Here is a 27,081-nt window from a genome sequence, read left to right as displayed (position 1 = left end):
CTTTTCCTTTCATTTACAGCCCAAGCAGCCAAATAATAGCTTCTCATTTTCTCAGTGAAATCATGGATTTCTCTGGTATCACTTGGCAGTTTCAGTCATCATAGATATTTGACCAAGGATGTTTTGTTTTGAAAATCTGAAGTAGCTGAAATCACTATCAAATTTTATTCCAGAGAGGAACACTCAAATCATGGGAATAAAGGGTCCTTAAATATAATTAAGTAAACCATTGTAGCATAATTCCTGATTTTCCATATGTAGGACCAATTTGGACAGGAAAACTGTGAGAAACAGAAGGGTTATCCTAATATAATAGTATATTATCATAAGCTTCCTCTACTGTTATTTTCTAGCAATCTTCAGTTTAAAACTGGAATGGAGATATCTGCTCACCAATAATTACAACTCCACTGAAAGGAACATTAAGAATTGAGTTCCACTCTTCTTTTTTTTTTTTTTGCATCTCGTTTCATACATGACATTTCACATGTTTCAATGCCATTCTCCCAAATCTTCCCATCTTCTATTAATAAGCACAGATCTATCATTACCATAGTTATAAGCTCATCTAAGAAATGGACAAATATCATTTAGAAACAGACTAGAATTAAATCACATGTGAAGAAAGGAATGCTTTAATGATAGTTCAGACACTACTAGGGAATCAAAGAAAAATTCATGTTTCTGATTACTCACCCTAAACTATGCTGAAATGGAATATTTGCAGCCCAAGTAACCCATGCTATATTGAAGAAAAACTATAACTTACTACATATTGAGTTCATTTCAATCACAGTAGTCTATTTTAAAAACAAACTCCCATAAGGAATACAGGAATGGAATTCACTCAAAGCAACAGCTGTCAAAAGTTCTGCCAAGAAACCCAGGGTAATTTACTACATCATGAAAGGTGAGGTGTTCAGAAGAACAAATAGTTCAATCCTATTCTTTCAGATTTTATTTTTTGCTTCAATCCAAGAGAAATATCTAGATCTCAAACTCACTAAAACATGTTTCCATATTTTAAAACTGATTAAGTAAATAAAACATGGTAAATAGAAGAGACCCTTCTAATCTATTTTTAGTACTGCTAGTGGCCAGAGGACTCAACTTAGAATCCATAAAATCCAACTCTGTCAATAGCTCCCTCCTTCTATGGATTCTTGGACTAGGAACTGTGGTTTCTTAGGGCCTTGGTTTCCCCAAAGCAGCTGCAGGATATGGGAACAGGTCCTCTCATCTCCGACATCCTGCTGTGCAAAGAGAAGAAAATGGGCACAGCTCCCAGCTAAGCGGCCTCCTCTCCTAACCAGATCCGAAGTATTTCTCTAATATTTATAAAGCAGTCAGATACCTCCAACTAAGGCAAATGTCTGCCTTGATTATGACACACTCCTCCATTCTAGAAATCTACCTTTTGGGTTTGCTTCATGGCTGCTGGATAGAGAGGTGGCCAAAGCAATAAGTGATAAACCAGAGATGCTGAGGTACCCGGTAAATCGGTAATATACTGTGCATTCATCCTTGGAACTATGAGACTCCTATGGAGGAAGACTGATTAACAATAAGGTTATTAAACCCTCATGGATGGGGGCAACATCAACATTCTGCCCACAGATTTCTGCCCAACAAGCAGGTCTTATTCTTGAGTAGTTTTACAAAAGAGGTATAATGGTGATAGCAATAACCCAGTCTTCCTATAAATCACATGAAAGGCTCACAGAAACATTACCAGGAGTTATAATCCTAAATTAAAAATACACATCCTAAGAAAACAGAGAAACAAAGGATAAGCACTAGTTAGGTAATAATGATGTTGTATGTGTATTTAATTGGTTTTTTAAAAAAATACACTTCTAGGCAACTAAGAAACTGTGGTCACTATTAAATCCAGTCAGGAAGGTGGGGTGTAGATAGTATTGTTGTGGGCTTTAATGCAATGCCTATCTTAAAATATTGGTGATACTATGCAACACATTGGAGAAGGCAATGGCACCCCACTCCAGTACTCTTGCCTGGAAAATCCCAAGGACAGAGGAGCCTGGTAGGCTGCAGTCCATGGGGTCACTAAGAGTCGGACATGACTGAGCGACTTCACTTTCACTTTTCACTTTCATGCATTGGAGAAGGAAATGGCAACCCACTCCAGTGTTCTTGCCTAGAGAATCCCAGGGACAGGGGAGCCTGGTGGGCTACCATTTATGGGGTCGCACAGAGTCAGACACAACTGAAGCGACCTAGCAGCAGCATGCAACACATGAGCCTTTGACTGTCCAGTGCAAGTTTTTTCCTTTAATGAAAACCAAGCCAACTAAACAAAACCCCATACTCCTAATATGGTTCACTCTGGTTTTGGCTTGATGAGGGAAAAACATGTTAATATTTTAAAAATGTAGAACATAGACTAACATTCTTTAGTTTATATGTCTGCTTAATGGATATGAAGTGCTATCTGGAGTGTGCGCGTATGTCCTGGAAGATTATGAGATAAAGTGCATATGCTAGACTTTCCTGGATTGAGTGGAACAAAAGGCAAATATGATGTGAAACGTCTGCAATGTGGACACTGTTGATAAAATGTGTTGCAGCCCCCAGTTCTCAGAACATGTGAAAAAGAGGTTACCTAAAAAATGTTCACTCACCCATTCATATTTTAGAAAAGGTTTAAACTGACCCTGAAACCCTCCCACAGGGACAAAGAAGGCAGCCAAAAGGGAAGGAAAGGGGACTAGAGAAAGAGTTCAAGTCTTAGGATTTTCAAAATCCAAGCAATTCTGAATCCTTTAATATATACAGAACAGAATCAACAATTTTGTTTTTCTTTGGAAAAAATCATATTTGAGCATTTCTCTTCTGCCATTAAACTATAGATAAAGCTTGCCAATGGAGTAAGGAAGCATTAAATAAATGCCTACTTCTTCTCAGAGCAGTCAACTCTATTGAAATTAAAGGCTTAGTCCTGCAAACTGCAGACCTCTGCTAAACCACTTCAGAAAGTACCCTAGCACACTTCACACAACATCTTAAGAACTGGTAAACTAGCAAAATGCACAAGAGATAGCAAATTTGCCATCAGTATCTTGAAGTGCTGTTAAAGCTAGAAAGCCCAGATACCTGGGAGGGTCAGTCAATTCCCACTGTCAACTTGAGCTTGCAGGATAAGCAGGGGCTATGTAAATTTCTATAGAATACTGGCTTCTGTGATTTGAGCTTACTGTTTTATGTTTTACATCATTTACACTAGAGTCGGTTGGGCGCCTCTGAACTGCACATAAACCAATCCCTCCTCAAGGGTCACTTCACAGAGAACAAAATAATCATATATCAAGTGTAAGGATCGGCTTTCTTTCATTATTTCTTCATACTCAATACACTTGTGATCTGGGTTAAAATAACAAAGACAAAAATAACTACCGAAGACTGTTGGATTACTGGTAATAATCATTGCCCCTTCTTCCTTAGTTTGAATACCTGGGTTCAAACAACAAATATTCATCAGTCCAAACAGTCTCATCAGCTTTTCACATTTGATGAGTGGTTTCCAAATTCATGCATTTACAGATATATTAACCCATGCAGGACAGAAGTAGAGATCTGGCAACTAGTTATTTAATTTGATTGGGCAAGGCAGTTAGGGCAGATTGCTCTTGTCCAAAAACCTGCATGAAAGGGCTGAGTTATCTGTGTTGACAGCCTAGCTGGGACAAGTTAAACGGATCATGGACAAAACTACTACTTCACAGAGGTGTAAGACTGAATAAGTCTTTGCTATTCCATAGAAAACAACAGTCATGTATTATTCATAGCTAGATATAATATCAAGATGGCACTAGAGAAGCAGTTTTTGGCATATATATAGTGGTGGAGGGTAAAGTGCCAGTCTAAAGCTAATGATTTTGTTTACTTCTAGTTTTTGTTTCTATCATCATCATGCCAAAGACTATCTAGTTGGAATCACAATTATTCAGGAAACCAACTTACTATATATGATATACATATGAAAATAAAACAAGCATACTGAAGGTACTGGGTTACAAGGTCTTATACAAATCATAAACTCTTTAAATAAATAATGCTCTAAATTGTTTTTATTTGCTAGAAGATTGGTTTTCAATAAGGAGCAACATCTAACACCTTGAGGAAATACTTAAGAATGGGAGATAAATTCCACTGATAATTACAATTTTAAGTGTGACAATCAGTTGTATTTTTTCCACCACAGTAAAAATGTACGCATGAAGCACAAGAGAAAAGGTGATATTGATTACATTCCGCTGCTCAGAGCTTTTGACACAGTCTCAGACATCTATGACAAGTAGTTGCGTTGAAACATTCAGGAAAGATCTTGGCAGAAAAGGTCACCCTCTGTTACTTGAATCTTGTGGGGGAGGGTCACAATACAGTGACTGGACGAAGTTGTTCCAATTGGTTTTCCAATGCAATCCGTTCTTGATGAACCTCCTGAGTTGTACAAAAGAAAGAGAAGAGAGGGGTCATTTTTTGGGTTCATCCCCACTTCATCTGATATTAAAAAGAAACTTATGACTGGACCCACAAGCATTCAGGTGCCATATAACTCAAGGAGGAGTAGACTGGGAGGCATTGTATTTGAAGCTGGTGACAGGACATAGGAGGCTTCACAATAGTCTCTCAATTCCTTTCTTGATGATGAAATGAAACTAACTGATCAACCCTCCCTCCTCCCCACACCTATGTCTCACACTCAGTTTTTAACAGGATCAGTGGCTGGCACAGAATGATGTTAAAAATGAAAAGACTGATTGAAAGTGAGCAGAAAAGCAAAAGCAGACTCCTAATACTGAGAGGTGGGTCATCAAGACTACATTTCTAGTTTCAATCTCTTGCTTCTAATCCAGTACCATACTGGATCAGGACCAAGGGATAAGAAAGGACACTGGGTGTCCTTACACTAAAGTGTCATCCAGGATCCTGCATCTGTGGCTGAAGGTGTGTCTTCTCAGCTAAAGGTAGAAAAGAGGATCTGCAGTCTGCTATTTGGGAACTCAAACTCTGAGCCCTAAAACAGACCTAATGACAAGGAGAGAGAGGGACACATAAAGGCATTCTGAAGTAGAATCAGTCAAGGTGGGAAAGAAGTCTATATAAAGGCTCAATTCTGAGACATCCCAGAAGAACAAACATGATGAAAATCATTATGGAACTCAACAGGAGTTTATTTACCTACCCTCCTTCCTACCATCCAATAGTCTCTGAATATCTATCTACTAAGGGCCTGGTTCTCACATGCTAGTAAGGTGATGCTTAAAATTCTCCAAGCCAGGGTTCAGCAATACGTGAATCGTGAACTTTCAGATGTTCAACTGGTTTTAGAAAAGGCAGAGGAACCAGAGAACAAATTGCCAACATCTGCTGGATCATCAAAAAAGCAAGAGAGTTCCAGAAAAACATTTATTTCTGTTGACTATGCCAAAGCCTTTGACTGTGTGGATCACAATGAACTGTGGAAAATTCTTCAAGAGATGGGAATACCAGACCACCTGACCTGCTTCTTGAGAAACCTGTATGCAGGTCAGGAAGCAACAGTTAGAACTGGACATGGAACAACAGACTGGTTCCAAATAGGAAAAGGAGTACGTCAAGGCTGTATATTGTCACCCTGCTTATTTAACTTCTATGCAGAGTACATCATGAGAAATGCTGGGCTGGATGAAGCAGAAGCTGGAATCAAGATTGCTGGGAGAAATATCAATAACCTCAGATATGCAGATGACACCACCCTTATGGCAGAAAGTGAAGAAGAACTAAAGGGCCTCTTGAAAGTGAAGAGGAGAGTGAGAAAGTTGGCTTAAAACTCAACATTCAGAAAACGAAGATCATGGCATCTGGTCCCATCACTTCATGGCAAATAGATGGGGAAACAGTGGATATAGTGGCTGACTTTATTTTTCTGGGCTCGAAAATCACTGCAGATGGTGATTGCAGCCATGAAATTAAAAGATGCTTACTCCTTGGAAGGAAGGTTATGACCAACCTAGACAGCATATTAAAAAGCAGAGACATTACTTTGTCAACAAAGATCCGTCTAGTCAAGGCTATGGTTTTTTCAGTGGTCATGTATGGATGTGAGAGTTGGACTATAAAGAAAGCTGAGCACCGAAGAATTGATGCTTTTGAACTGTGGTACTGGAGAAGACTCTTGAGAGTCCCTTGGACTGCAAGGAGGTCCAACCAGTCCATCCTAAAAGAGATCAGTCCTGGGTGTTCATTGGAAGGACTGATGTTGAAGCTGAAACTCCAATACTTTGGCCACCTGATGTGAAGAGCTGACTCATTTGAAAAGACCCTGATGCTGGGAAAGATTGAGGGCAGGAGGAGAAGGGGACGACAGAGGATGAGATGGTTGAATGGCATCACCGACTCAATGAACATGGGTTTGGGTGGACTCCAGGAGTTGGTGATGGACAGGGAGGTCTGGCGTGCTGCGGTTCATGGGATCACAGAGAGTCACACACGACTAAGTGACTGAACTGAACTGAAGGGCCTGGTTCTGCTCTGGGTGTGATGATACCACCAAGGAACAAAACAGTTCAAACCAATGCCCTCAGAGGGCTTATACTCAAATGGCTGGAGAAAGATAAGAAAGTTAAAAAACAGAGATACTTTCAGAAGGCTTTCAGAAGGAAATTAGATGCTGTAATAGAGTAATGGTGGATCTGGGAGAAAGGCACAGAGCGTGGTCAGGGAAGGCTTCTCAGAGCTGATTCTACTGAGAAGAGACTTGAATGAAGTGAGGGGTGAGCCCTGTGAAGATACAGGTGAAGGATATTCAATGAGACAAAATGGCAACAACTAAGGCTGCAAAGGAGGGAACAAGCTTGGTGCGTTTAATGAACCACAAGGCCTGTGTGACCAAATGCAGAGGGGACGATGAAGACCTTGGCAGGAACTAAAGTCAGAGAGTTAGGCAGGGACCCGGCAGACAGAGTAAGGAGTGTGGATGCCATTCAAAGTGAAGGAGCACAGCAATGAGAGCTTTGAATCAGGAAAGGCATGTGGCCTAATTTCAAATTCAGAACTCTCACTCTGTCTTTTGTGTAGACAATGGATTGTAGCAGGACAAGAATCAGAGCAGAGAGCATTTGGGAGGTTACTGTATGAAACCAGGTGAGAAATGAAAACGGCTTAGATCAAGGTAGTAGCCACAGAGAGGAGGAGGTGGATTCTGGACATACTTTACATCTAGAACTAATAGGACATGTTGATAAAGCTGATGTAGGAAAGAAGGTAGAGGATTTGGAATTGAGCAAGACGGTGGTTGGTAGTATGGGATTAATTGAGAACAAGAAGATTGGATGATAAATGGACATTTCAAGGAGACAGTTGGGAATGAAGCATCTGAGATGTGTATATTAGGAGAAAAGTAAAATAAGCAGTTGTAAATGTATGTCTAGAGCTTAGAAGAAAGAGAAGAGGGGCTTTAGACATAAATTTGTGAGGTTGGATGGCCTGCAAAACCATAGGATTAAGTACCATCACCCAGCAAAATAATAAAGATGGTGGTTCCAAGTAAAGCTGGAACTGAACCTATGTACCAAGCTCATTCCCTACTGGAACACTAAAACAATTTTTTAAATTAGGGGTGGGGTGGGGGTCATAGACACACAAGGATAGGGAAGACAACAGGGAAGAGGTGATAGCAATAAAACTGGTAAGCTGGAAGGCAAACTAATGAATGCTGAATGAATTAGCTAACCCAAGAAAAACAAGTGTGGGGATTCTCCCAGTTGCTGAATACGTTTCTTCCAATGATGCTTGAGGGAACTGGACAGAATAACCATAGGGTGGATTTGGGGATAAACTGGACCCACTGTGAGATGTACCTGAGCTTCAGCTCTACTGATCACATGATCTTCAGAAGGTCCTACTCTCACTGGCGAAACATAGGGACATTTTGGGTCTTCAGGAATGAATGTCAGTTTAGAGCCTGTGTTCAGTAATCCTCCCCAAATCTGATGAGTCCCTTTTCCCAAGTGCACAGTCACACTGGTAAATGGGCACAAGGCTCTTTGGGAAAGTCTGAGAGAAAGACTAACTATAAACTTTTGGCTGCAGAGTGGGGTCCTTCTTGCAGGTAACTAAGATGCCCCTTTATTCAAGGCTTCTGTAAACTCAGTCTGGGAACTGACTGAGAGGCCATGACTAGAGCGCCATTTGATGATTCTTCAGATTTCTGTTAGCTAGACCTTGAACTTTTTCACTTCTTCAGATCAAGTAAATAAAAGTGCACTGCAAGCTAAGGATGGAGATAAAACAAGAACCAGTCTGATTTTACATAGAAGAATCCCTAAAAGACTCAAACTGGCAGTCTCAGATATCTATGAAAGTGAAAGTGAAGGACAGAGGACTGTCTTAAAGAAGTGTTCCTTGAAAGTCTGATTCAGAAGTAATCAGATTCCCAAATTCTTCTTGCCACTAGGGTAGAACACTGAAGATTTATTCCTTTGAAAGGCAAACAGATGACCTCTGGAATACCAACACACAGATACAGTTAACGACAAAAAACTAGACTGGAAATAGGGGGGTTAGATCAATACCCTGAATGCTGAGAACCAGAGTCCTCTGCTCCACTAGACCACATCTTGCTTACATGCAAGAGACCAGAAGAGTCTCTTCCTTGAGGACTCCAGTCAGACCAAGAAGAAAAAGCCAATGACACTGTCTTTGGGAGTTCCCCAACTCTACAGCTCAGTCAAATTGGGGGAGAATGAAGCTCAAAGATGACAAGTCCCACAACAGGCTGCATTCTCATCCTCCTCCTAAATATAAGCAGAGAAGGACCATCAGCTATTGAAGGAAAGTATGTAATGAGAAGTATATACAACAAAATAAAAAAGTATTGAGGAAGAAGAAAAACTACAATTAAGAGAAGATATTACAACCATAAAACAAGAACAGGATGTCACCAATAAGAAACAAGCAGATAATGAAAAAAATGAATTCTTGGTTATTAAACATAGGAGATTTAGAGCTTAAAAATAAGTAAGTCTCCACATATAGACCAAAAAAAAAAAAGAAACTAGAAGAGAAAAATTAGAAAACCAAACTAAGAAGTTCAGTGTCAGAAAAATATCAGGAAGGGAGAACAGGGAAAATGGGGGGTCAATAAAAATCAAGAAAACTCCCAAAACTGAAGAATATGGGTTTCCAAATTAAAAAGGCCTATGACGTATAGAGACCAGTGAATAATAGTGACCTATGCCAAAACAAGAGGTGGGGGTAGAGCGGAAGCGAAAGCAAAATGCAAAACAAAAACAAGGTCATATACAAAGATTCACAAAACAGAATGACGTCTGACATTTTTCAAAATTTTATTTATCATATGGTAAAACTGACTTTTTTCCTTTTAGTGTATAGTTCTACAAATGTCAACACATATAGATTTGTGTAACTGCCACCACAAAGAGAGTACATTACAGTTCCAGTAACCAAAAAGCTCCCTGGTACTACTCACTGACATATAAACCTTTACCACATGCATAGTAACCCTTGACAACCAGTGGTCTGTTTTCCAGAACTATACTTTTGCCTTTTCAAGAATGTAAAATAAAAGGAATCGTGTAGTACCTAACCTTTTGATACTGGCTTGTCTCATTCAACATAATGCCTTTGAGTTTCATTCAAATTACTGTGTCTATCACTCCTTCTGCTCACTGAATACTATTTCATTGTACTCAGTTTATCCATTCATCCTTTGAAGGATATTGGTGTTGTTTCCAAGTTTCAGCTATCATGTAAAATTGCTATTAACGTTTATGTACTGCTGGGTCACAGGATTAAGTGTATATATAACTTCATAAGAAACTGACAAATGATTTTTCAGAGTGGGGTACCATTTGGCATTCTCACCACCAATTCATGATGGTTCCAGGTGACAGCACTTGATGCTGTCAGGACTTTCTGTTTTAGCAATTCTATCACTGTGTGTGGTGGTCTGTGATCATGGTTTCAATTTGCATTTGCCTGAAGCAGGGCAAAGACTGATAGAGTTTTGCCAAGAAAATGCACTGGTCATAACAAACACCCTCTTCCAACAACACAAGAGAAGACTCTATACATGGACATCACCAGATGGTCAACACCAAAATCAGAGTGATTATATTCTTTGCAGCCAAAGATGGAGAAGCTCTATACAGTCAGCAAAAACAAGACCAGGAGCTGACTGTGGCTCAGACCATGAACTCCTTATTGCCAAATTCAGACTGAAATTGAAGAAAGTAGGGAAAACCACTAGACCATTCAGGTATGACCTAAATCAAATCCCTTATGATTATACAGTGGAAGTGAGAAATAGATTTAAGTGCCTAGATCTGATAGATAGAGTGCCTGATGAACTATGGAATGAGGTTCATGACATTGTACAGGAGACAGGGATCAAGACCATCCCCATAGAAAAGAAATGCAAAAAAGCAAAATGGCTGTCTGGGGAGGCCTTACAAATAGCTGTGAAAAGAAGAGAAGTGAAAAGCAAAGGAGAAAAGGAAAGATATAAACATCTGAATGCAGAGTTCCAAAGAATAGCAAGAAGAGATAAGAAAGCCTTCCTCAGCGATCAATGCAAATAAATAGAGGAAAACAACAGAATGGGAAAGAATAGGGATCTCTTCAAGAAAATCAGAGACACCAAAGGAACATTTCATGCAAAGATGAGCTCGATGAAGGACAGAAATGGTATGGACCTAACAGAAGCAGAAGATATTAAGAAGAGATGGCAAGAATACACAGAAGAACTGTATAAAAAAGATCTTCACAACCCAGATAATCACGATGGTGTGATCACTGACCTAGAGCCAGACATCCTGGAATGTGAAGTCAAGTGGGCCTTAGAAAGCATCACTACGAACAAAGCTAGTGGAGGTGATGGAATTCTAGTTGAGCTATTCCAAATCCTGAAAGATGATGCTGTGAAAGTGCTACACTCAACATGCCAGCAAATTTGGAAAACTCAGCAGTGGCCACAGGACTGGAAAAGGTCAGTTTTCATTCCAATCCCAAAGAAAGGCAATGCCAAAGAATGCTCAAACTACTACACAATTGCACTCATCTCACACGCTAGTAAAGTAATGCTCAAAATTCTCCAAGCCAGGCTTCAGTAATATGTGAACCATGAACTTCCTGATGTTCAAGCTGGTTTTACAAAAGGCAGAGGAACCAGAGATCAAATTGCCAACATCCGTTGGCACAAGCAAGAGAGTTCCAGAAAAACATCTATTTCTGCTTTATTGACTATGCCAAAGCCTTTGACTGTGTGGATCACAATAAACTGTGGAAAATTCTTCAAGAGATGGGAATACCAGACCACCTGACCTGCCTCTTGAGAAATTTGTATGCAGGTCAGGAAGCAACAGTTAGAACTGGACATGGAACAACAGACTGGTTCCAAATAGGAAAAGGAGTTCGTCAAGGCTGTATATTGTCACCCTGCTTATTTAAATTCTATGCAGAGTACATCATGAGAAATGCTGGGCTGGAAGAAACACAAGCTGGAATCAAGATTGCCGAGAGAAATATCAATAACCTCAGATATGCAGATGACACCACCCTTATGGCAGAAAGTGAAGAGGAACTAAAAAGCCTCTTGATGAAAAGTGAAAGAGGAGAGTGAAAAAGTTGGCTTAAAGCTCAACATTCAGAAAACGAAGATCATGGCATCTGGTCCCACCAATTCATGGGAAATAGGTGGGGAAACAGTGGAAACAATGTCAGACTTTATTTTTCTGGGCTCCAAAATCACTACAGATGGTGACTGCAGCCATGAAATTAAAAGATGCTTACTCCTTGGAAGGAAAGTTATGACCAACCTAGATAGCATATTCAAAAGCAGAGACATTACTTTGCCAACAAAGGTCCGGCTAGTCAGGGCTATGGTTTTTCCAGTGGTCATGTATGGATGTGAGAGTTGGACTGTGAAGAAGGCTGAGCACCGAAGAATTGATGCTTTTGAACTGTGGTGTTGGAGAAGACTCTTGAGAGTCCCTTGGACTGCAAGGAGATCCAACCAGTCCATTCTGAAGGAGATCAGCCCTGGGATTTCTTTGGAAGGAATGATGCTAAAGCTGAAACTCCAGTACTTTGGCCACCGCATGTGAAGAGTTGACTCATTGGAAAAGACTCTGATGCTGGGAGGGATTGGGGGCAGGAGGACAAGGGGACGACAGAGGATGAGATGGCTGGATGGCATCACTGACTCGATGGACGTGAGTCTGAGTGAACTCCGGGAGTTGGTGATGGATAGGGAGGCCTGGCGTGCTGCAATTCATGGGGTCGCAAAGAGTCGGACACGACTGAGTGATTGGTCTAATCTGATCTGATCTGAATGACTAACATTGCTGAATATCTTTGCACATGTTTATTTGCCATCCTTATATCCTCTTTGGTGAAGTATCTGTTCACATCCTTTGCCCATTTTTAAACTGGGTTGGTTGAGCTTTGAGAATTCTTATTACTGAGTTTTGATAGTTCTTTATATAATTTGGACACAAGTCCTTTGTCAAAAAACATGAGTTGCAAATATTTTCTTCCCGTCTATAGCTTGTCTCTTAATTCTCTTGACAGTATTTTTGACAGTAAAAGTTTTAAATCTTGATAAAGTCCAATTTATTGACTTTTTCTGGGTTTGTGCTTCTGGCATCAATTCTAACCTTGGGTCACAAAAACTTTTTCCTATGTTTTTTTCTACAGGTTTTATACCTTTATGTTTTACATTTGTTTCTATGACCCATTTCAAGTTAATCTGTGTATCAGAAGTGAGATTTTTGGTCAAGGTTCATGTTTTTACAGATGGATGACCAATTGTTACAAAACAATATGTTGAAAAGACTATCCTTTCCTCAATAAACTGATTTTGTATATTTGTCAAAGATCAAATGCTTATATTCACATGGTCTACTTGAGGACTTCTGATTCTGCTCCACTGATTCATCATTAATCCCATACTGTCTTGATTACTGAAGCTTGATACTGAAAGTCATTCCTCCATCTTTGTTCTTCTTTTTCAAATTTGTTTTAGCTATTCCAGTTCCTTGGCCTTTACATATAAATTATAGGATTCGCTGGTCTATGTCTACAAAACATCGTACTGGGGTTTTGATTGGCTGCAAGGATTCTATAGATCACCCTAGAGGAAAATAGTATTACTACTATGCTGAGTCTTCTAATCCACAAGCTACGTATGTTTTTCCCTTTATTTAGGTCTTCATAGATTTCTTTTAACACCATTTTGCACATTTTAGTATACAGATGAATTTATACTTAAGTAGTTCATTTAGGAGAGGGAACAAGCTATTGTGGATACTACTGTTTTTCAAATTTCTGTGACAAGTTGTTTATTACTTGTATATAGAAATATGATTGCTTTCTGTGTGACCTTATATTCTGTGACTTTCATAAACTCAGTTAGGAAATGAAATTTTAAGAAACAATTTGAAAATACTTACACACTCAGAACCACTGAGAGGTTTTCTAAAATCTCAACAATTAGAGAGAGAAGAGTGAAAAATTTATACTACTTGATTTCAAGAGTTACAGAAATCAAGACCATGTAGTACCAGTATAAAGATCAACAAACAGGTTAACAGAATGGAGTAAGAACCCATAAATAAATCACACTTACATGGTTATTAGATTTTTGAGAACAGCATCAGAGTAATCCAGGAAGGAATAGAAACTTTTCTACAAATGATACTAAATTAATGAAATACTGATATGGGAAAAAATGAACCTTGACCCTAATCTTATAGCATCCATAAAACTTAATTCAAAATGGATCATAGATACTGGCACAGTTACTATGGAAAACACTATGGAAGTTCATTTAAAAACTTAAAACTACCAGGAGTGATGTCAGTAGCATGGCTGAATAAGACATCCCTTGTTCATGTTCCCCTGTCAATGACAATTTGGCATCCATTCACAAAGTGCCTTTGTGGGAGTTATGGGATCCAGCACCATATATGAAAGGACCCAGGAGGTGTCTCATCTAGCCATGCATCTGGTAATAGGCACACAGATCTCAGTTCTGGCTCTGGACCCAACAGGGTCCAAGAAACAGCTCTAGGCCCTCTCAGCCACAGTCCAGGAAACTCTGGGAAACACTGTTTTAGACAATCACCCAGAGGTGAAAGAACTTTTGTGGAAGTCCAAGTTTCAAGCAGAATGCTAGAGAAAAATAACAGAAGTCCGGATGCACTGGGAGGGTAAGAAGAACTGTTTGACTACTCACATCACCTTACCCCAAGGCAGCACAGTTTATGACTAGAAAAGATCCTGGCCCATGATTTCTCCCAGGAAAGTGCATACCTGAGCAACCAGGTTCCCCAGTACTAAATTGTGAACTGCATGACTGGAGGTGGGGAGGGGGAAGAGGCTGGGAGAGTGGCAGATAGGACTCTCAAAAGGGATTAAAGGAACATGGATCCTACTAAATGTCCCATGGGGCACCATCAAGAAGCCCACCCATAAGCCTGACTATAAGTTGGGCATCCTCCAGCTACCCATGAGGCATTTCAGCACTCCATGGGCCTTACACACACCATCAACCTGCGGCCAGTTCCTTGGTCACATTCCTGATGGTGAGTGAACACATACAGAAAGACTTGCTGGCCCAAATCTGTTGGCCATGAGAGACCACAAATTTAAGCTGCAGTGCCATCTTTGGGAAAATAAAAGGGAGGCTGTCAGCACTTGGCCTTGTGTTTTGCAGGATGAGAACAAGGCATACAAGATTAAGAACTGTGTCATAAGAAGGAACAATAAGTGCTGAGCAAGTGCATCCATAGAAGATCTGAGAAACTGTCAGAATCTCTAACAGGGCTGATTGAAAGTAGTTTGGGAGGAGGTAACTGCTACTTCAAATGTGAAGATAACAACACAAAACTTCAAGGAAACATGATGCCACCAAAGAATTACAATAATCTTCCAGTAACCCATTCCAAAGACATGGAGATATAGGATTTACTCAATAAAGAATTTAAACGGCTATTTTAAGGAAACTCAATGTGCTACAAGAAAACACAGAAAGACAAGTCAATTAAATCAGGAAAACTATACTACATGAATAAAACAAGAAGTTTAACAAAGTGATAGAAATCATAAAATAGAGCCACAAGAAATTCTGGAGCTGAATAATAAAATGAATGAATTAAAAATATAATAGAGAACATCAACATCAGAACGGATCAAGCAGAATAAAGAATCTAAGATAGACAGTTTCAAGGGTTTTGAAACTATCCAGCCAGAGGAGAACAAAGAAAACAGAAATTTAAAAGAATGAAGAAAGGTACATGATCTATGCGATGTCATCAAAAGAAATAATTTGTGAATTATTAGAGTTCCTGAAGTTAAGAGACACAGAGCTCATTTGAAGAAATAATGGCTGAGAACTTTCTGAATATGGAGAGAGATATGGATATCCAAGTTCATGAAGCTCAAAGGTCATCAAACAAACTCCACTGAAGATTTCCTCTTTAAGACTCATTATAATAAACTTGTCAAAACTCAAAGAGAAAAATCTTAAAAGAAGCAAGAGAAAAGAAGCTTATAACTTAAAAGGGACTTCTCATAAGGCTATCAGTGGATTTCTTAGCACCCTTTGAGAGAGTGAGATGATAATACAAAGTGCTCATAGAAAAAAAAAAAAATTGCCAAACAAGAATACTCTATTCAACAAAGTTATCCTTCAGAAATGAAGGAGGGATAAAAGATTTCCCCACACAAACAAAAGCCAAGGGAGTTGATCACCACCAGATCTGCCTCACAAGAAATGTAGAAAGAAGTTCTTCAAGCTGAAATGAAAGGATTCTAATTGGTAATATGAAAACATACAATATACTGGGGTAAACGTAAGTATATAGTCAAATTCAGAATACTCTAATACTGTAACATGGCAGTGTGTTAACCACTTAAATTTAGTATAAATGCTAAAGGAAAAGAGTATTAAAAATAAGCATAGCTAAAATAACTTGTTGATGAATATAAAATATGAAAAGTAAATTATGAATTCAAAAACAAAGTGAAAGTCACTCAGTAGTGTCCGACTCTTTGTGGACTGTATAGTCCATGGAATTCTCCAGGCCAGCATACTGGAGTGGGTAGCCTTTCCCTTCTCCAGGGGATCTTCCCAACCCAGGGACCGAACCCAGGTCTCTCGGATTCTTTACCAGCTGAGCCACAAGGGAAGCCCTTTTTTTGTTTTTGCTTTTTTTGCTTTTGTTCAAAAACAAAAGGGGGAGTAAAAGGGTAGAGTTGCTGCTGCTGCTGCTGCTGCTGCATCGCTTCAGTTGGGTCCGACTCTGTGTGACCCCATAGACGGCAGCCCACCAGTCTCCCCCATCCCTGGGATTCTCCAGGCAAGAAGACTGGAGTGGGTTGCCATTGCCTTCTCCAAGAGTTGTTATATGCAATCAAAGTTATCAGCATATAATAGACTGTTATACCTACAAGATGTTTTATGTAAGCTTCATGATAACAAAGCAAACACAAAAACCTACAATAGACTCACAAAAGATAAAGAGAAGACAATCAAAGCATACTATTGCAGAAAATCAATTCACAAAGGCAGGCAGTAGGAGAGGGAGAAATGAACAAGAAAACTATAAAACAGTCAGAAAACAGTTAACAGGGTATTAGTAAATCCTTACCTATTAATATTTACTTCAAATGTAAATGAATTAAGTTCTCCAATCCAAAGGCATAGAGCAGATCAATGGATTAAAAAAAAAGAAGGGACCAAACTACATGCTGCCTATAAGAGACTCACTTTGGTTTATGGTCACACATAGGAAAAAATGAAGGATGAAAAAGATATTCCATGCAAGTAGATATCAAAAGACAAGAGGGGTAGTTATTCTTTTACCAGATAAAACAGGCTATAGTCCAAAAACCATATCAAGAGACAAGGAATGTCATTATATAATGTTAAAGGGATTAACTCATAAAGAAAATATAAGTCATAAATATATATGCAGGCAACATCAGAGCACTAAATATATCAAGTAAATATTAAAAAATCCAAAAGACGAAATAGACAAAAGCACAGTAATAATGAGGGACATCAACAGCTCACTTACAACAGTGGGTATATCATCCAGACAAAAATGTAACACGGAAATGTTGGTCTTGAACTATACCAAATGAACCTAACAGACATACAGAACATTTCATCCACTAGAATCAGAATACATATTCTCAAGCACACATGAAATACTCTTGAGGACATATCATATGATAGGTTACAAGATAAGTCTTAGCAGATTTAAGAACATCAAAGTCATACCAAGTACATTTTCCAACTACAAGGTTATTAAACTAGGAATCAGTAACAAGAGGAAAACTAGAAAATTCAGAAATACATAGAGATTAAACAAAACACTTCTAAACAACCAATGAGTCAAAGAAGACATCAAAAGGGAAATCAAAAAACTATCCTGAAACAAATAAAAATGGAAATACAGCATTCTAAAACAAATGGCCAACAGGTACACAAAACATGTTCAGCATCACTAATCATCAGGGAAATGCAAATCAATACCAAAGTGAGATATCACCTCACACCTGTTAAAATGGCTATTATCAAAAAGATAAGGGATAAGTGTTGGCAAGGATGTGGAGAACGGGGAACACTTGTACAATGTCGGTCAGAATGCAGACTGATTCAGCAACTACACAAAATGGTATGGAGGTTTCTCAAAATTAAAAAAAAAACCATCATAAGATCTAGTAATCCCACTTTTGGGTATATCCAAAGGAAAAGAATCAGGATCTCAAAGGGATATGTGCATTCCCATGTTCACTGTATTATGTACAATAGCTGAGATACGGAAACAAGTTTCGCTCTACAGACAAATGGATAAAGAAGATGTGGTACATACATGCAATAGAATATCATTCAGCCAAAAGAAAGAAGGAAATTCTGCCATTTGTGACACTGATGGACCTTGTGGGCCCTACGCTAAGTGAAATAAGTCAGACGGAGAAAGGCAAATACCATATGATATCACTTTTATGTGTAATCTAAAAAGGCCAACTTCACAGAGAGAGTAGAATGGTGGTTGCCATGGGCTGGGAGGCGGGTGCAGGAAATGGGGAGATGCTGAGCAAGGGTACAAACTTGCAGTCATAAGACATATAAGTTCTGTGGATGTAATGTATAGCATGGTGACTATAGCTAACAATATTGTATTCTATACTTAAAAACTGCTAAGAAGTAAATCTTAAATGTTCTCACCACATAAAAGAAACTATAATTATGTGAGTGATGAAAAAGAATGAAATTCTGCCATCTGCAACAACATGGATGAACTTGGGACATTATGCTAAGTGAAATAAGTCAGACAGAGAAAGACAAATACTGTATATGTGTGCGTGCTAAAGTTGCTTCAGTTGCGTCTGACTCTTTGCAACCCCATGGACTGTAGCCCACCAGGCTCCTCTGTCCATGGGATCCTCTAGGCATGAATACTGGAGTGGGTTGCCATGCCCTCCTCCAGGGGTCCTTCCCAACCCAGGGATCAAACCCAGGTCTCTTACATCTCCTGCATTGGCAGACAGGTTCTTTACCACTAGCACCACCTGGGAAGCCCATGAGATCAGTTATATATGGAATTAAAAAAAAATTCAACAAACTAGTGAATGTAATAAAAAGGAGGGATTTTCCTGGTAGTCCAGTGGCTAAGAGTCCATGATGCCAATGCAGGGGGCCTGGGTTCGATCCCTGATCAGGGAACTAGATCTCCCATACTGCAACTAAAGATCCTGCATGCCACAACTAAGAGTTTCCATGCCGAAACTAAGAATTCATATGCCACAACTAAAAATCCTAAGAGTTTGCATGCTGAAACAGAGTTCACATGCTGCAACTAAAGATCCCACATGCCACAACTAAGAACCAGTGAAGCCAAATAAATAAAGAATAAACTAATGGTTACCAGTGGGAAGAGGAAAAGGTAAAGGGCTATAAGGATATATTATACAACACAGAAAGTCATAGCTAATATTTTATAATGACTATAAATGAAGCATAACCATTAAAAATTTAAGTCCCTATATTGTACACCTATAACTTATATAATATTGTACAGCAACTGTACTTCAATAATAATGAGGGCAAGAGGAAATTTTTACAAGGGATGGGCAATTTATGGCATAAATTGTGACAGATTCATGGATATATAATTACCTCCAAACTCATCATGTCACATACATTAAATACATACAGCTTTATAATAAATAAATAATAGTTTAGTATGTAATAAATAAAAAAGTAGTTTAAAAACACAAATGTATCACAGATCTAAATGTAAAAGTTATGACAGTAAAGCATTTAGAAGAACACATAGGAGAATATGTTCATAATTTAGATGTAGGCAAAGTTTCCTTATATAATAGGAAGAAAGTTAATAACCATAAGAGAAAAAATTATAAATCAGACTTTATCAAAATTAAAAACTTCTATTCATGAAAAGATAGTTAAGAAAATTAATAGGCAAAATAAAGACTGGAAGAAAACATTCATAAAATATATATCTCAACAAAGGACTGGCAACAGAAAATATAAAAAGCATCTACCTACAACTCTACAAAAAAGACTGAAAATGATTTTTAAATGGCCAAACATTTGGAAAAAACACTTCACAAAATAAAATATATGAAAAGTAAATAATCACATAGAAAAGCGCTAAGGAGATGTAAAATAAAAACTATATCACCACAAGACTAGATAAAAATTAAAACAGTAATACCAAGTGTTGGTGAAGATGAGGAACAACCAGAACTCTCACATAGTAGTGGTGGGAATACTAAATGCTACAACCACTTTGGGAAAAGCTCTAGTAGTTTCTATTCAAACCAATCACACACAATCACCATATTACCTACTAATCCTAAATCCTAGAAATTTACCCAAGAGAAATGAGAAAATATTCCCACATAGTTATTTAAAAATGCAGTTTTATTCAAAATAGCAAAAACTAGAATTTCCAGGTGTCCAATAATAGAATTAATAACCAAACTATAGTATACTCACTCAGTAGAATATCACTCAGCAATAAAATAGAACAGATTACTAAGACATATAATGATGAAAATGAATCTCAAAAACAATGCTACGTGAAAGAAGCTTTCCACAAAAGTACATGTCAGAGGACACTGTTTACATAAAGTCATAGAAGAGGCAACAATATGGCATAAGAAGTTTAGAAGAGGGGTTAAGCACGGCAGAAATTAACTGGGAAGGAGTATGAGGGAGCTTTCCAGGGAGATGGTAATATCCTCTATCTTGATATGGGGTTAGAAACCATTAGTATACACACTTACAAAGAGTCAGCAAGTGTACACTTAAGTTGTGTGCACTCATTGTATGTAAAATGTACAACATAAGGAAAGTTTGTAAAAATATTTAACTCTAGTTAATGATATACATGTTAAAATATTCAGGGGACACACACATGTTGAAAACATGTTAAAAATAAGACAGACTGAAGGGTAGATAAGAGGGATAAAAAAGGACAGATATGTGATAAAAACAAGTGTAGCAAGATGTGAATGGGAGAACCAACATTGTGTAACTTTCTTGCATGCTTGAAAATGTTCATAATAAAATATTAGGGGAGTTCCCTGTTGGCTTACAGTTAGGATTCCAGCCTTTCATTGCCATGACCTGGGTTCAATCCCTGGCTGTAGAACTGAGATCCCACAAGCTGTGTGGTACAGCCAAAAAAAAAAGGGGGCGAAGGCAGGGAGTAATGAAAGAGAAAATAAAAATGAAGAGACAGTACAGACTGATAAAAAAAGAGTCATCAGTGAAGGAGAAGGACACGGAAAGTATGACATCCTGAAAACCAGTTAGAAAAGACATTTCAGAGGAAGGAATTGCCAACGGTCTATGGCACAGGTTCTGCAAATCCAAATAGTATTAAAACAGGCCCACTGAACATGGCTGTAAGAGGGGTGTGAGTAAATGAGAGTAAAAGCCACAGCAAAGTCAAGGGAGAGAACACTGCTAGTGAGGAAGCAGAGACAGTAAATAACAACTCTTAGGAAGCTTGGCTATGAAGGAGACTAGAGACCGGGCAGCAGCTGGAGGAGGATGTGGGCGCCAATGCACTGGACAACACTAGAGCGCGTTTCTTCGTGGGCGGCAGTGATCCAGCAGAAAATCAAGGGATGTCAGGGCTGCCCTGAAAAGGTGTGCTTAACTCAACTCCCAGTACCTGTAAATGTGAACTTATATAGAATAAGGTATTTGCAGATATAATCTAGTTAAAACATGAGACTGTGCTAGATTAAGGTGGGCCCCAACCCAATGACCAGTATATCCCTATAAGAAAAGGGAAGGATAAAAAGAGGACTTGGACACAGATACACGGAGGCCAGAAAAAACTTTATGACAGACAGTGGAGGCAGAAATTGAAGTGATACATCTACCAGCCAAGGAATGCCAAGGACTGCCAGCCACCACCAGAAACTGGGAAGAAGACAGGAAGAATTCTCCCCTAGAGCCTTCAGAGAGAGTATAGCTCTGCAGACACTGTGATTCAGAAGTCTAGCTGCCATAGCTGGCAGAGAGTAAGCTGCCATTCTTTTAGGCCACTAAGTTTATAGCACTTTGTTAGGGCAGCCCTGGGAAACTAATAATACAGGGGAGAATAATGGTGAATAGAAACAGGCAATAAGAACAGAGGAGATGTCCTTGAGGTGATGTGGAACCATTTCCAAGATACCAGAGGAGGGGATAGCCTTTGAGAGGATCAGGGCCACCCTCTTCCACTGAAATGAGTATAGCATCATTCATAGAGGACCTCAACAAATTAGGGGTTTACCCAGAAGCTTTGGACAATAAAGAATGCTTCAGAGAGTTTTGTAATAGCTTCTCTGTCTTTTTAACTAGCACACAATATGTAGCTTGCATATTAAAGCTTCAAGTCTTCCTCTAACAAGAATCAACCCATGAAACAAATACAGCAACTCTCTGCCTTCCAAAAGGAGTCTGAGAACAAAGAGTTAAGTCTTACCAACACGAATAGAACCAGATGCTCAGCCAATGTTTGTCAAAACAAAACACAACAACCAGACACAAAGCCTGGTTATCCAAATTCAGGAAGCTCTTTACCTTGAGCTGCTGCTGGAGCTCACTGTTCAGACGGGCCAGCACGGCATTTGCCTCTTTATTTTTGCGGATAGCAGTTTGAATAGCCTTCTTCTGTTTGGAAGACTGCCTACAAAAAAGTACAGACAGTTCAGTGACACAGAACTTAGAGGTCCAGATCCCTGTGGGTCAGAACTCTCTGATTCACGAGAAGTGCTAAACTAATAAGGGGCTAACATCACAGAGCTCCCAAAATAAAATCATATATTCACAGGCAGGCAGGCACATACCAAAGGAAATAAGTTTCTTGGGATGAATTATTTACACATGAAGCAGTTTCCATTTTACAACTTGAAGAAAAGCTGTGAATTGGGCCTTTTCAAACACGTTTTTTTCCATTTATCCAAAGGCATTTAATAAGCATTTCTTCCTGACAAATGACATTAACTGGAATACCCTTTTTGTGCATCATTAATGGCATTTCAAAGACCTGCAGGTGGCCCTGTGGGCAAGTCTGAAGGCAAAGAATAGAAAAACATTCTCTTCAGTAAAAATCCTACATTAACTCAGTCAACCTACATACCTCTCTTTTATTTCTTTATTATTAGGCATGAATTCCTAAGTGTGTTTGTGTGTGAGTGTGTGTGTGCAAGTGCATACACCAACATGCATCTGTGGCACTTGAGAAAAACACAAAATTGTTTTAATACCAGTCTTTCCAAAGTAAGTCAACAGTAAATTCACAGAACAGGTGTAACTAAGGTGACCACACACATCCCACCTGGCCCATTACAGTCTTTGCTTATACTGCCTGACTGGCCCTAATTTTTCTTAGCAACTACTTTCCCCCTCAAAACTGTCAATGTGGTTGTAGAACCTACAGCCTTATATCCCACAGCAAGAAATACTGAATCCTCAGAGCAAAAGGACCATCTAAGTTCCCCCAGAGAAACAAACATGTTTGTGATCCCTGGGAGCCAGAGCGACTAAACTAGAAAGCATTGTGACCACTGGAGAGATCTGGTGGCGGTACACTGAGAATGTATACTATACTAGCCACTCTATTCACCTGTATAAGGCATACTCCCTCTCCAACAAGTTTAAACATTAGTTTTTTACCCATAAATAGGCAGGGAAGAAGCTCCAAAATATATTTTTTTACAAGATACAGATTGGATTTCTGGTTTCAGGACAAGACAGAGTAGATACATTTCTCTCTACTCCTCCCACTAAATACAGTAAAACACTGGACATAATATAAAGAATAATATAAGATGACTCTGCAAAGTAGAGTGAAGAAGGCAAACCAGCTAGGGAATTTGGTACCCAAGGAAAGAATAGCCACGAACTACCTGGGTTTTCTTTTTCACTTCATATGGATCTCATAAATGCCAATGAGAGCAGACAATAAAAAGCCTCCCCAAAATTCTGCTCTCTCTAGCCAAAGGACTGGGAAAGGGGCAGCCCAGAAAGACAGAAATTAGATACAATATTCCTCCTGAATACAGATGTAAAATCTTTAATAAAATATTAGCAAATAGAATTCAGCAATATAAAAAAGAATTATAAATCATGACCAAGAGGAGTTATTCCAGGGATGCAAGACTGATTCAATATTCAAAAACAATCAATATAATTCATTACTTTAACAGGTGAAAAAGAGAATCACATGATCAGATAAACTAATGTAGATTTTTATAATTTTATTCATAAAGACTCATTGAAATTCTTAGATATACCACAACATATATAGAACTTACATGCTGAAAATATACAACACAAATGAAAGAAATAAATAGGATCTAAGTAAATGGAGAAATATATGTTCATGGATTGAAAAACTCAACACAGTAAAGATGTCAACTCTTCCCAGATTGACATAAAGGTTTAACATAATTCTCATGGAAATCCCGGAGAAGGCAATGGCACCCCACTCCAGTACTCTTGCCTGGAGAATCCCAGGGACAGGGGAGCCTGGTGGGCTGCCGTCTATGGGGTCGCATAGAGTCGGACACGACTGAAGTGACTTAGCAGCAGCAGCATGGAAATCCCAGCAAGATCTTTTCAGCTCAAGACAAAAGTATTCTAAAATTAAATGGAAAGTCAAAGGAATTGGAATAGCTAAACAGTTTTGAAAAATACGAAGTGGGAAAAACAGAAGACTTATTATATAGCTATAGTATCAAGTGGCAAAGTAATAAAGATAGCAATCAAGACTGTGTGGTATTGGCAGAGTGAAAGACACATAGATCACTGGAACAGGATAAAGAACCCAGAAAGAGATTCACACTAGTACAGATTATTTATTTTTGACAGACAAGCAAAAGCAAGTCCATAGAAAAAGAACAGCCTTTTCAATGAAAGTGCTGAAGCAATTCAATATCCATAGGCCAAAAAATGAATCTTGACCCAAATCTCAAACTTTATATAAAAATTAACACAAAATGGATCACCAACCTAAATGTAAAGTGTAAAATTATAAAATTTTTAGAAGAAAATGTAAGAGAAAATGATCAGGACCTAGAGCTTAGTGAAGAGATTTTAGAGGTGACAAGAAAAGCACAATCCATAAAAGGAAAAGAAATCAGTAAGTTGGGACTTCATCAAAAATTTTAAACTTTTGCTCTGCAAAAGACTCTTTTAAGAGAATGAAAAGATAACCCACAGACTGAGAGAAAACATTTGCAAACCACAGATGTAACAATTGATCTGTATTTAGAATATACGAAGAACTCTCAAAACTCAATGTTAAAAAACAATTCAATTAGAAAATGGGCAAACGTGATGAAAAGACATGTAACCAAAGAGGACATGTGATGGCAAATACATGAAAAGATGCTCTAGCTATTAGGGAAATGCAAATTAACACCACCATGGGATAGCGCTACACACCTATTAGAACAGCTAATTTTTAAATTTAAGTGACAGTATCAAAAGCTAGTGAGGATGTGCAGACACTGAATCTTGTACATTGGTGGTGGGAAGATAAAATGGTACAGTCATTTTGGGAAACAACTTGGCAGTTTCTTTAAAAACTAAATATACATTTAGCACGCAACCCAACAATCACACTCCTAGACATTTATTACAGAGAAATGAAAACATATGTATACATGAGAACCTGTACACAGATGCTCACAACAGCTTTATCTGTAATACTTGACAACTAGACACAAACAAAAGGTCTCTGAATAGGTGAACGGCTAAACAGACTGTGGTACATTCATAGCGTAGAATACTTCTTAGCAGTATTGATTTACACAACTTAGATGTCAAGGGCATTATGCTGAGAGAAAACAAGCAAAGCTCAAAAGGTCACATGCTGTGTGATTCTATATGTACAACATTCTGAAAATGACAAAATTATAGAGACAGGAAACCGATCAGTGGTTACCACAGGTAAAGAGTAGAAAAGAGGATGAGGTAGGGGTGACTCCTGTATCTTGATTACAGTGGTGGTTACAAGACATACAAATGTGATAAAATGGCATAGAACTATACATATGTACTGTCCCAAATAAGGTAGGTAAAATGTAACCACTGAGAGAAGCTACATTAAAGATACACAAGATTTCTTTGTACTATTTTTTAATCTTCTATGAATCTATAATTATTATAAAATAAAATTTTTTATGAAAATACATCTTGATCAGAGCTGGATGCCTCTACTTAAATAACTACCACGCTAAGTGTGCCAGCTTATAACAGTTTTCCCTTCTCTGGGAATTGTCTCCATCCACTTCCCCTCCTCTATAGGGATAGGCCCCAGGCAGACAGTCCTATTTGTTCCATGAAACAGTCAGTTCTGTTTTCACACTTGAACAGATGCTAGCCTGTGCTAAGCTTGCCAGATTCTCTCTCCCAGGGATGTGGGTTCCAGTTAAGAGTTTGGTTTAGCCTGGGCCCTGCACAGTGAGAACGTAATATCTGGAGCCGAAGGTGGTTGAGAAGATTTCACAGATAAAAATGTCAGAAAATAGAGATGAATCAGGAGGAAGGCCAATAGAAATATGGTCCTCTCCCCCAATCCACCCATGTCCCTGGGTTCAATGAGTCACCCCTGTATTCTTATAATAATGAACACGGTTTTGCTAGCTCAAGTTGTTCTTTATGTTTTGTCACCAAATGAGCCCTGCATAATGCAAAGACAGGATCCAGCTTCAAAAACCTCTCAAGAGTTCAGCAAAGGCGTCCAACTTGCCTCACCTCTTAAGACCTGCTTCTAGAGTCTGTCTAGGTTCTCCTAACCTTGTTACTCACTGTTCCAGGCTGGGCTCTAACTGGCCTGGTTTCCAAGGAGGAAAATAAGGGAGTAACAGTGAGGTGTTTCTTTGACCTGCTGCTGTTGTTCATCAGGCAATCTCTCAGTTTAGAACTGTACACTGTGAGGCTTGTACATTGAAGGTTATGTGGCAGACTGTCCTCCAATCATATTCTTGTGCCTTCCTGTTTTCAGCCGCATCTCCTCCTCAGTTTGAGCTAGGCACACGGCCATACAATTAGAAACTAGCCGCATTTCTGTGTCTTCTTTGCAAGTAGGTGAGGCCATATGGCTAAATCTAGGTGAAAGGTATCCAAGAGAAATGATGATGTCCTTAAAAGTAACTTATTTTCTCTCCATTTGTTCCTTTCCCCTTTCTGGGACCTGGAACATGAACATGTTAGAGGTGAGCCACTTCCAAACCCTATGGATAAAGGCAACCCTCGTAGGATCTGAAACAAGATGACAGAAGGGACCCGGGTTCTGGACAGGTATGCTTCTGGACCAGTCACCAACTCAGACTTCTACATAAGAAAGAAGTCAGTTTCTTTGTTATTTGAGTGACTGTTACCTCATTTTTTTTCAATCAGCTGAACCACTGTTTGAAGGAATATAAACTGGGATCTCTAGATAAGAAAAATCTTCTTAGCCTTCACCCTGGACCCTGCTTTCTCCCATGGAATTCTGAGTACAGCTTCTA

General features: G+C 38.8%; 1 protein-coding gene across 2 annotated transcripts in view; it reads right to left on the bottom strand.

Moving 5' to 3' along the window:
- Positions 1-442: 442 nt before the first annotated feature.
- REPS2 (RALBP1 associated Eps domain containing 2) overlaps positions 443-27,081 on the bottom strand; it is a 249,754-nt gene continuing 223,115 nt past the window's right edge. For both annotated transcript variants that reach the window (XM_070365780.1, XM_070365781.1), the window contains exons 17-18: positions 22,145-22,250; positions 443-4,461 (exon numbers count right to left, since the gene is read on the bottom strand). In XM_070365780.1, the coding sequence (XP_070221881.1) occupies positions 4,393-4,461; positions 22,145-22,250 (175 nt within the window). In that variant the 3' untranslated portion in view covers positions 443-4,392. The remainder of the gene's footprint in view (positions 4,462-22,144; positions 22,251-27,081) is intronic.

Source organism: Bos mutus, chromosome X (assembly GCF_027580195.1).
Source record: "Bos mutus isolate GX-2022 chromosome X, NWIPB_WYAK_1.1, whole genome shotgun sequence".
Taxonomy (NCBI): Eukaryota; Metazoa; Chordata; class Mammalia; order Artiodactyla; family Bovidae; genus Bos; species Bos mutus.
Note: the sequence above shows the minus strand (reverse complement) of the source record. Positions and strands in the feature narration are given on the sequence as shown.